The sequence below is a fragment of the Chenopodium album genome, chromosome 19 (genome assembly GCF_948465745.1).
Source record: "Chenopodium album chromosome 19, dcCheAlbu1.1, whole genome shotgun sequence".
NCBI lineage: Eukaryota > Viridiplantae > Streptophyta > Magnoliopsida > Caryophyllales > Amaranthaceae > Chenopodium > Chenopodium album.
In genome coordinates, this window is record NC_137852.1 from 41,554,938 (window position 1) to 41,567,272 (window position 12,335).

General features: G+C 35.2%; 1 protein-coding gene across 1 annotated transcript; it reads left to right on the forward strand.

The window, feature by feature from the left end:
* The first annotated feature begins 222 nt into the window (after nucleotides 1-222).
* On the forward strand, nucleotides 223-9,380 carry LOC145595672 (uncharacterized). The gene is made up of 14 exons (XM_081652091.1): nucleotides 223-457; nucleotides 1,676-1,812; nucleotides 1,911-2,053; nucleotides 3,393-3,538; nucleotides 3,722-3,801; nucleotides 3,897-4,154; nucleotides 5,274-5,384; nucleotides 6,144-6,266; nucleotides 6,387-6,508; nucleotides 6,580-6,649; nucleotides 6,736-6,828; nucleotides 7,428-7,555; nucleotides 8,428-8,569; nucleotides 9,103-9,380. The coding sequence occupies exons 1-14, from the start codon at nucleotides 352-354 to the stop codon at nucleotides 9,235-9,237; spliced, it is 1,794 nt and encodes a 597-aa protein (XP_081508217.1). The 5' UTR covers nucleotides 223-351; the 3' UTR covers nucleotides 9,238-9,380.
* The last annotated feature ends 2,955 nt before the right edge of the window (nucleotides 9,381-12,335 follow it).

Here is a 12,335-nt window from a genome sequence, read left to right on the forward strand (position 1 = left end):
TATGCTACAAATTTTAGCACATAAATACAAAAAAAAATATATTTTAGAAAATTCAAACAAACCGTGCATCGTACGGGTTTCATCTAGTTTAAACTAGACCCAACTTAAATAAACCTGACTCAATTGCCAAATTGACATTGAATCGGGCAAATAATAAAGTTTGGTATAAACCATCGTATACATTACACGTTCACCATGTTAAAAGAAGCCACATCCTCAATATCAAATGTCGCAGTTTTCCTGCATTTTGGCTCTCCTCCTTCGTTACTCTTCTGTCCTTATTAATGGAGTCACAAACTCTGATGAATTCTCAACAACCAATTACGAATTGAACGAAGGAGGAGAGAGAAAATGATCAGACGAATTTCACAATTTTCCAACATCTTCTCACATTCATCTGTTCGTCATCATCATCAATTTCGACACAAATTCATCAGATTCTACTCTAAGCGTCCAGGTAATTCGATTCAATTCAATTCAATTCTCCTATCTTTTTAATTTGCGCGTAATTGTAGAATGAGAATTGTTGATTTCTCGAGTTTCATTGTTATAAACCTAGTTTTCTTTGTCCTCATTGTAATGTGATCATAATTCAAATTCTACCACATGTGTTTGTAATAGTAATGTGTTATCTAACTTGTGACTCCTCATTTTTACCCGTGTTGGATTATTGACACGACATGATTAGGTTATTAAATAGACGAGTCTGACACTTAGACACACATATCATGTCGGATATGAGTTCCCGAGTCCAATTAACATTAACATAGAAATTGGTAACTGTTGATTAAGTTGGATTTGAGATTTTTTTAGCTGGATTTTATATTCATCCGCAGTTCTTCACTGTCAATGAAACAGTTTTACATAGAATTTTGACCATTGGAAATTACACTGATCAATTGTTAGACTAAAAAAGAGAATATCTTTACTAAGAGGAGGAGGGGTTATGAAATTCTTGCCTAAGTCATGATTGGTTTAGTGAAACCTTTGATTTCTTCCATTATGATCCAATCTCTTTGGTTACCAGTGATGTATTGTCCTAGTGGCAAAGAATGGGGGCTAATTGATCACTCATTCGAATCTTTATACCCCGTTTGTAATTTGTAATGCCCTTTTTGGCTCATTTGGACCAAAATAAATGATGTCAAACTCAGATTGTTTTGATACTGCTGAATTCGAGTCTTGTTTGAAGTGAAATAAAAATAATTGCTATTGTACACGAGGAGATCAGAATTCTGAGATATGTACTGTTAGAATCTAGATGTTCTAATGGTAATGGACATAACAAAATTACCACAGTTCCAAAGGTTGCTTAGGAGGAATATTTTATGTCTTTGGATATACCTTGTAATTCGTTGATTGAACCCTCTCAATTCTATTGGTGTTTTATTATCACTGAGATGTGCTTCTAGGTGACAGAAGATGCTGAGACGGGTCATTGTTTTGACTTTGTTTCTAATTGCATATGTATTAACTTTGTCTATATCTTTCAGTCTTTTGTATGCATCTTTTGTCTGTAGACTAGAAAGTGGGTGAAAAAGTGTTAAGACTCCTGTTTGTATTGCCTGAATTATCTCTACGATTGAATCAGTTATTGGTTGAGATGTTGGTGTGTGAGTTTATGATAATTTGATTTGTTTGGAATAATACACTAAGTAAAAGCTATCTCATGCAGGACCATTGGTACAATACCAGAATCTGGTTGACCAAGGGAAGTTACAGCATGATCCATATCAAGAAAGAGTCGCTTCAGAGTTGGAAAATCTTATGGGGAGGTTGGAGAAATATGAGAAAGATATGGAGGAATATCATGTATGCCAAATGGCTGATATATTACATTTTTAGTAGTTTGTGATAGTGATAATAATGTATCTCTGAAATTTACAGCTGTTTTGGACTTCTACTTGCAGCAAAAGTTAGCCAGCTGGGAGAAGAAAAGGGAGGAAGAGCATCGCCGGATTCTAATGGAGGAGGCACAGCGTAGACAAGAGGGTGGTATGTGGTCAGAAATAAAGAAGAAACGAAATACATTGGTTGACAGTTGGGCAACTCGGTGAGGCATGATGTTTAATGTCATAGTTTTAATATTAGATGTGGTTGAGATGTCTTGAATAAGTGTACTCAATAGCCCCCCTCCCCCCCCCCCCCCTCCCCCCTTTTTTTTAATAACTAAACTTGATTTTGTAGACCTCTTGCTGCTTTTTCAAGGTTTATTTCTGTTTTAAAAAATTGAAATTATTCCTTTGCTTAGAGGTGGAGGGCGGGTTGGGGAGGGGGGGGGGGGGGGGGGGAGGTGGATGGAGATATCTTGCTTGTTTTGATCTTCAGAAATATGCATACATAAGCACCGGTCTGGAGAATTAACTGCAAATCGTGTCCGTACATCTGATATCTCTAGATGTTCTTCAACTTTAGTTATTTGAAAGAAGATGTCTAAAACACATATGAAATGCTTACCATATTCCATACCTTGCATCAATATGTGTAATTTAAAACTACTAAATTGTGTATGTATGGATAAGTAGTTGTAGTCTCTATCATGACTTGTAAAAAAATAAAAGGCTCCAATATAAATAGTTTGGGGTAATTCAAAGACAAATTAAATTCCATTCTGATGTGATCACATTGATGCAACCATTGAGACTTTTGGTGGTTCTTTGATGTTTAGTATTCCAGTCATTATTAATTAAGATGTCTTATGTGAAATACTTTTTTATTGTGTGTCTTTGTGTTTATAATTTGTATAGGGGCAATGAGAGGGATCCTATTGTCATTCATTTGGTGGTATTTATGCTTACAATTAGTGAAACAGTTTTTGACTTTTTTCAATTGCAATTCAATTGGCCTTCTCTTTTGATTTTTTCTGCTCTTTAAGATATTGAGGGAATGTGAAGTATTATGTTCAAAATATTGAGTACAAATCAATGAGCCTTCATGCACTTACCCCAATAACTTCCTGTGCCACTCTTGGTTGATGCTTTAAGTTTATTGGTGCTTCATTGGGGGAATTTTGGGTTCCTGTCTTTTTGATTCATCATTAGTTACGATTTAAAGACGATAAAACTTTAGATTATTATGAAGCTTGTGTCTACTGGCATTTTTCAGTTTTTCTTACATTTGTTGAGTCTGTGAGGCTGACAGAAAATTTATTTAAGGGAGAGGGGGCATGGGCTCTTGTGGTTGATAGTAAGGTGGAAGATTTCTGGTATAGCTTCCTTTTTTTCTCCTTGTTGGGAGGGTGCAGGGGAGGGAGGAGAAAGATGGAGTTTGTTTGCTCTGTAGAGTGTCTGCTGTATATATGTTTTAAATGATTGCTTTTCTTATGTTCCTGAATCTTTTCTTATTACAATTATTATGTTTTCTTATTGCTTGAGATTTTTTTTTTGGTTCAGGAGAAATGTTCAGGATGTAGAACCAGGAGTGGGAAAGCGGGTTTCGTATCTGAATAGGGAGAAGAAGTTAGATTCTATAATTGGTCATCGTCCAGTTGCTCCTGTGGCCCCAAAAGGATTATATTTGTATGGAAATGTGGGAAGTGGTAAGCTGTGATTCACTGTCCTAGACATTTTTTTTTGTTGTTGTAAATGTTCAGTGGGTATGAATATGATAGAAGATTATTTAGGGCCCTGATTGAAATAAGATGAGGGATGGGTTCCCCCAAAGTTGCTTGTTGAGTTTTTAGAGAGGATATTTCTCAACTCTTTTCTGTCTATCTTTGTAGGAAAAACTATGCTGATGGACATGTTTTATAGTGCAACAGAAGGAGTTGTTAAGCATCGAAGAAGGTTTCACTTTCACGAGGTAAAAACGGAGAAAGATTTTGAAAAAAGAAAAGATTTTGGGTATAGCGCGGCTGATGATTAAGCCGTTTGTATTTCATGACCATTTACTGGCAGGCTATGCTAGAAATTAATGAACATATGCATAATATATGGAAGAATCAAGTGGAAGAAAAACCCATGCAGTCGAGTATATCTAGCTGGATTATGAATCTTCCCTTTGATACCAAAGTCAAAGAATGGTTGGCTGGGGAAGAACACTATAAGCAAGAAGTGCAAATGAACCACATTCTTCCTGCTGTGGCAGATAAATTTTTGGTTGGTCAACAAGTTGGTCAAAGAGGTGCTAGCATTCTTTGCTTTGATGAGATACAGGTTAGTTTATCTAGTGATGTTCGAAGGTGTTGTGCCTTATGAGACTATACCTGTGTCTATATGGTGGGGAAACATAGATGTGGTGACTATAATTTTTTCTCATTGAGATGTGAGAATTTTAAAATGTATGTACAATATATAGAATATTTTGACTAGTTAGGGATTGGAGAAGGAAATTTTGTCTATTTTCAGGGCTCGTTTGGTTGAATGTAGGAATTGCAAATTTCTTGAAAATTTGATTTCCCATGAAATTGAACTTCCTAGGAAATTCTAAAAAGTGTTTGGTTAACCAAGGAAAGTGGAAATAAAAAACAATCGTTCCTAGGATTCTTATGTGTATTCCTGTTTTCTCTCTTTTTATATCCACTTAGCCTTCTCTTAAAAGACTTCTTCAAATTCTAGTTATATAACCTCATTTTTTGGGTTCCCACTTTACAATGTTCTTATTTACTTGCTCACAATGTTTCACTCATCTTCTTCCACTTTCATTTTATCACTTTCTCTGTTTTCTTTTCTTTAACTCGTCTCTTTACTTTATTTATTTTTTCTATTTTCGTCGATGGCTCTTTATTACGATCATTTTTAGACTACGGCTTTGTTGTTCTTTTTGTTTGTGTTGTAGTATATAAACAATTTGACACGAAAGTAAAAGTTCAATAGTTAGTTCAAAATTTCAAAATATAGCTCTCAAGAATTAGCTTATATGACTTGATATTCCAATGTAGTCTTCTTGGGAATTCCTAAGGGTATCAATAAGGGTAATATGAATCATGGAAAAGTTCAAAGTTCAAGATTACCCATGTTGTTATCAGAGATGCATTTAAACAGCAGTCTTGTATTTCTTATGGCTTGATGCACAATAGAGAAAGATCAAATTTTGGATGAATCATGCAAAGTACCCAATTATCATTTTGTAGTTTTTGTTTTGTTTTTTTTTGTTTTTTTTGTTTTTATTATTATGTTGTTGTCTAAAAAGTTTATAAATTGGGAATCTGCTTCACTTCTTTGGATTTTAGATACTCTCACATCTAGTAAATGTATTATTTATAAGATGCGGTCCTTGGTATTAAGGTTGGTTTTGCAACTCAGTTTGACTTGTATTTTTTGTTTTCTACACAGGCTGTTGATGTATTTGCTATTGTGACCTTATCTGGAATTGTTAGCAGATTGCTGAGCACTGGAACTGTGCTTGTAGCTACCAGTAATCGAGCTCCCAGAGACTTGAATCAGGTAGGCCATTTAGGTTGTAATTGAAGGCATTTTCTTTTTGGGTGATTCTGGTCACTTCTGATGGAAGTGATGGAAAATTTTTTTTTCTTTATTTTTTTTTGAAAAAAAAATTATAATATATATTATGCTCAGAAATGATTGTTCTGCATTTTTCTCTGTCCTGTCTTTTCCTGATTCTTCCATGTTTGGAAACTGAAAAAAAAATATGTTAGCCATGCAGTGAGTGAATGAACTAAGGTATAATAAATACAGTGAAACATTTTGGACTTCCTTTGTTCTGTTTTATGCGCAGTACCTTCATTTGCAAATTGCAACACCCTGGCGAGCTTTGTTCTGTCAGCTTGGATTTTGATTTACGGACTTGAAACTTTGAATCCTTAACAGTAAAAAGAGATTTTATTTGTATATTTCTGATTGCTATCTTTTATGGTCTATGTATTAAAAAATCCCTCTGTGCCCTATTATTTTCCATTTCCTTTCTATGTTTATCCTCTTTTTTTTTTTCCTTTTTTTTTTTTTTTTTTTTTTTTTTTTGTGTGTGTGTGTGTGTGTGTCTGTGTGTGTGTAAGTCTATATCGAGCTAATTTTTTTTCCTTCTCTTCTTTCTTTCCATTGATGCTTTTGACACCGTATCTTAAAAGGATAACACACTCTCTCTATCCATGCCAAATGCATAATCCTTCTCCTTTTTTTGTGATGATTTTGAGTTATGCGAGCTGTAAATCAACTATTTTAACCCTGAATACCTTACATCTGCAGGATGGAATGCAGAAGGAGATCTTCCTAAAGCTGGTTGAGAAGTTGGAAGAACATTGCCAGAATGTTCTTATCGGCAGTGAGATAGATTATCGCCGACTTGTTGCTCAGGGTTCCAAAAGCCAGGTGAGAGCTGGTTTGTACTTAATAAGTATTAGTATGCAGGGCTTTTTTTGTAACCTATCAACTCTACCTTGCATGCTTGGTTATGGTTTCCCTTCTTAATTCAGGTATCTCCATTCACAGGTCAACTACTTCTGTCCTTTAGATAGCAAGGCATTGCAGGAATTTGACAAATCATGGTATGAGGTCACTAATGAATATGGAGGAATTGTGACAACTGAGTCTATTCCAGTGATGTTTGGAAGGTATTATTTTATTTCTTCAAGTCTTTTATGATTTTATATAGCCTGTTTGATTAATTAGTTCATTTATGCAGGTCTTTAGATGTTCCTCAAAGCTGCAATGGGGTTGCACGTTTTTCATTTGAGTATCTTTGTGGAAGACCGGTAAATTAAATTTGCGCATTGTCAATTCTCTTTGCTTTTGGAGTAGTTTATATTAAATACCTACATTTGTTTATTATTGCTGTTAGGTTGGGGCTGCAGACTATATTGCATTAGCTAAAAACTACCACACAGTCTTTATTTCTGACATACCGGCAATGAGTATGCGTATCAGGGACAAGGTATGAATTGCTCTGTCTTTTCATGTGCTTTGTAGTGAGTAAAAATTGATTAATTTCATGATTTTATCCAATAAATATTTAATGACTAAAAACCAGTTTAGACCAATTTGAATATCCCAAAACTTAACAAGGATCTTCCCCAAGTAAATCTCTATCTTAGCTGTGGCGGCTTCACTTATGCTCTATAATCATGACATTAAATACCAGCTAATAGGTTATGTAGTGGCCTATACATATCAGTTATGCATTTCAAATTATTACTTCTATACAACTTTTTAAGATTATCGACTTAGCAAGTATCGTGCTGGAATATTGATATGGACGTAGACACTTGACAAACTATTTTAGACAAACATACAAATTTCTTAAAATTTAGTTTGACACCTGGAGAGATACAGATATCCAACACTAGTGGTCAAGCCTGAAATCCTGAGACATAGCTTCGTAATTGTGTTAATTTTCTACACTTGCTCAATGAAATTATTGTTATGTATACTGATTAGTTGTGTCCAAATGTAATGCATTAACCTCTAGGAAACTGTTTCATGTTTGAGCAGTATATCTAATGCTTTGGATGTGTCAAATGTTATCGATTTCAGGCACGGAGATTTATTACTCTCATAGATGAACTATACAACCATCACTGTCGTCTATTTTGTTCTGCTGCTTGTTCCATTGATGACCTTTTCCAAGGAACCGAAGAAGGAACTCTTTTCGATTTGGAAAGGCAAGTGCTAGTTTCTTCATGCCTATCTTTGCTTTGTGAATTGTCTTGGGCAAATATTAAGTTAAGGTGTTATATTTATTGATCTGTCATCTCTTGACTCAGATATTGTGTGCTAAACTTTAATAGTTAGAAATCAGTGCAATTATATGGCAGTGTGTTACTGGTTATAATATAGGGTGTTGAACTGTTTGTACTACTGATGGGAATTACTGTTGTCCATACCATCCAATCTTCTAATAAATGTATTTCTAAGCTTACTTGTAATGCCGTTTTGTGTAGCTTTGCTTCACCCTTCCTTAAACATGAGCTGGCCACAACCGAGATCCATGCTATATAATCCTAAGTGGCTTGGTATGCCCCATGCCTATCATTGTTTTTATATAAAATGTGTTTGGAAATTTACTTAGTTTTTTGAACAGAGAATATCAGCTGCATGCCTTTGTCTGAATATTTAGGCACCCATATAAAGTCAGTGCCTAAAGTCAAATGGTGTTTGAGTTTATAATTTTGATCTGAACATCACATGATGATTGACCGCTATGGAAATTAGACTGCAAAACTTCATAACAAACTTTTAACATGGGTGTAACTTTTGGCTTATCTCTATATGCTGTCTTCAGGTCATCTGAAAGCCAAGTTGTTAAGCTCATTAACAGATGACTAGTCGAGTTGGACTACATATATCATAAATTATATGAAGTGCGTAACTACTTTTCATGATTTATTGTTTTAGTGCTGTAAGTAACTTGGTTAATGAAAGTACTAAAGGGAAATTGAGAATATTTATGTCATGGAACTTGTGTAAAATTCTCTTGTTAAAAAAGCATTTTTATAGTTGATGAACACTGACAGAATATGGTTTTTTTTTCCAGTTTTCAGTTTGAAACAGAGATGGAAGGTTCAAAGCTTCGCAGGGATGTCTTAACAGAAGGCAGTATGGGTTCTGGTGGTTCACCAAGTGGCATCATATCCATACTATCTGCACAAGAAGAAATGTTTGCCTTCCATCGAGCTGTAAGTGGTTTCTTTTTATGCAAATTGTACATAGAGAATCCTCTTTCATTTTGCAACTTTGTAAGGATAAAATATCTTCAGTAAATATATACTACCTCCGTTTCATATTATTTGCCAAAAAAAAGAAAAAAAAAATCTCACAAATAATATCTTTTGCTGCAAATAATATGAAACGGAGGTAGTATATCGAGGCAAAGTCTTTCCCGACAAAACTAGCAAGGTACCCTTGCGCCCCAACCCTCCTTCCCCCTTATGGGCACCTTTCTCAAAATTAGAGTTTGCCACTTGCACATTAAGGCTAATGTTGTTACTGTAGTATCTTGCTGTTTTAGTTGCATAAAATTTTCTTTCCAAACATGTCTGACTCAATACTTCTGCTTGAACAAATACTGCATGTCAGCACGTTCTACTATCTCTGTCTCCCTGTTTTATTTGGAAGTTTTCTTATATTCCTGTCAATGGGAAATATAGAATTTGTTGCTGTTAATTAAATGCTCAAAGTATCTGTGCTTAACCCGATGCTTTCCTTGTAGATCTCCCGCTTGATAGAAATGCAGACCCCTTTGTATCTGGACGGAGTTCGTGATTTGCATCCATATTTCCAGAGACAACACATTCATCATGAGAGCAATCATACAAAAACATTGCAATCTCAAACATCCATTTGACCTTTTTTACTTTAAAAGTTTACTCGGTCACCTGTTTTCTCCTTGTATCTGTTTATTCTTTGACTTGGGTGTATACATCCTCCTAAAGTTTATCCATTGTTTTACTATATGAGCTATGAGCTAACAGTTTCCGTTACAATAAAGTTATGGAGTATGAAATTGTATGTGCAAGTGTGCAACTACTGCAATGTACAATTATAGATCTATATGCACACGACGTTTGCATGAAACCGATATATTTTGATTGATGTGCATGAAACTGAGACATTTTAGATTGTAGTTAAAAAAAAAAAAAAAAAGTAGTAAATAAAAAGTAGTAAAGAAAAAAAAATAGTATAAAAAAAAAGTAGTAAAAAAAAAAGGGTAGTAAAAAAATAGGGATGTATGCATGAAATTGAGACATTTTACATCTAGAATTGGGGAAGGAACGAAAGGGCAAAAAAATCCGGTTGGTAGTATACATTAACTCGAGCTCACAAAGACATAAACAATGATTTTAAAAACAGGTTAAACAAGTAGGAAAATAAGATGACCAAGATTTAACAACACAAGTTGAGTCACCTTCACGAGTGACTTGATACCCTAACCGTGGGCACCTTTGGCCTCCATTTTAGGGAAGAGACCATTACCATACTAAAAACCCCCAAAAGAAACTTATGGGAGCCCCATGTTGAAGAGTAGGGAAGCGATGGATTGAAAATTTATTGTTAAGCTAATCATCTATCAATCTACTATTAGTTCATTACTTATCGATTCACTTATTTAAGTATGATAAGTCATCGATAATTTGATTTTAATTTGGCTAAAAGATAATAAAAAAAAAATGACACAAGTACTGATCTAATAGGAAAACTAATTCTTCACGAGTGCTAATGATGCACAACATAAAAATTGACATGAAAACCTGATAAAAGAAAAATCAATTCTTTTTAGAGATATCATTAAATTAAATATGGGACAAATTATTAAAGATTCATTTCAGTTTAAACATGACTAAAGAAGATCGTGGCCTCAATATTATTATTATTACCTGAACGCTTTACATAAATCTTTACCCCTTTTTTCTATAAATATGACTATATACCTACCTTATAAAAAGTAGAAGATTACTCTTATGAATAGTCTGATGTCAATTATAGCCTTCAAAATGTGTATTTACCTATGTACCCTCATTAATATGTACAAGTTTATTTAATGAATAGTATTGGACAATTACACCCTCTAAGATATTTATGTACTTATTTGCTCTCATTAATATTAGTTGTCTTGGACATTTATATTCTTAAAAATAGTTATTTATATATTTTCTCTCATTAGTTTTGCCAACAACTAAGTCTAAGATTTTAAGGCCAAACTGAAAAAGCTTCCAGACATGGCTAGCTATGACGCGCGCGTTTGCTGCCATAGTGAGCAACAAAATTACTAATTTACTATTGCTTATGAACAGTACCCACGCTACTATTCCTTATAAATAGGGAATTTCCGGTTGTGCCCTCCAAAAAGTTGGTTGATATACCTTTTTGTCTTTACCCCTATTATTCAATACTTGCCACATAAGTCACCTTTTCTGCATTTGCCTCCCATCCGTGCCTTTTAGTGGGCTTTTACCATGTTTTTTTTTGGGAAATTCTCACTGGTAAACTCCAATTACTTAATTTTACAAGTGGTAAACATTCTTAAAATTTATTATCAACGGTAAACCTAAATTATTGGTTACCATTGATAAGTGTTATTTTACTAAAAATTCTTAACTATAGTTAGATTTTATTTATTAATTTTATTTTTATTTTTTTTAACAAAAAATCCAAACCCCTCCCCCACCCAACCTAGCCACCACTTCACCAGCAACCCTTCCCCTTTGCCGGCGACAAGGCCACTGACGGTGACACACGTCCTCCCCCGGCCCACTGCCGGCGAACGACAACACACGACCTTCCCCTCTGTCGGCGACAAGGCCGCGACGTCAAGCCTCCCCCACCCCACCTTCTCTCTTTACCCCATCTCAATACCTCCCGATCGACGTCAAGCCTCACCGCCATTCGTTCCCCTTTCCCGATTCTGGCCACCCTCTCCCTTCTCCTCCCCATTTCAGGCAACCCCCTCCCTTATCCCGATTTTTTTGCTCTAAATGGAGGATTTATGCTCGAATTTGCTCAATTTTTCTAGGTTGGTGTGGGTTCAAATTTCTTAGGGTTTTTTTTTGGTGTTTTGCTCGAAATTGGGGGATTGTAGCTCTGAATTTTTTCCGATTATGGGTGTTGATTTGATTGCTTTTTTGTTGTTGAATTTGCTGGGACTTTAGGGTCGAATTTGCTCAGATAATCGGCGATTTGGTTGTTGAATTTGTGGGGGTTTGTTGGTCGAATTTCTGGGGCTTTTGGGTTGAATTTCTGGATGTTTTTTGGTCGAATTTCTGCCGGCGGTGGTGGGGGAAATGGGAAAGAGAGAACGTGCGGGGTGGGCGACGGTGGGGGAAAGGAGAAAGAGAGGAGGTGCGAGAGGTGAGGGAGGCCGGGCGTCGCCGGTGGGAGGTGGGGAGGCCAGGCGTTCCGGCTGGGGGTTGGTCGCTGGCGTGGGTGGGTGCAGGGGAAGGGGAGCTGGCAGTGGGTGGAGGGAAGGGGTGGTTGATTTTTTTTTTTTTTAATTTTAGTATAATTATTAAATTATTAAAAAAATAAGTAAAAACCTAACTATAGTTAAATGTTATTGTTAAAAAAATAAAAAAAACCTAACTATAGTTAAATTTTTTATAAAATATAATAATTAATGGCACCATTAATAATTATAAAAAGTTTAGGAGTACCAAAGATAATTTTAAAAAACTTTGTTTACCACTTAGAATTTTATAAACTTGGAGTTTACCAAAGAGAATTTCCCTTTTTTTTTCAGATTTTCTTTCACTCTCCCATGGCTATTATCTACTTCCCTCTTCTCCATTTTCTTCCTTGCTCATATTGTCATCATTTAATTGTCCCTTCTCCTTCAATTTGTAGTCTATGAATAACCTGTAAGTTAGGGTTTTGTATACTACGATAAATTTGTTATTAGTTTGGAAAATTTGTCAGGAACTACACGCTTAATAGAGGTATTTGGAAACA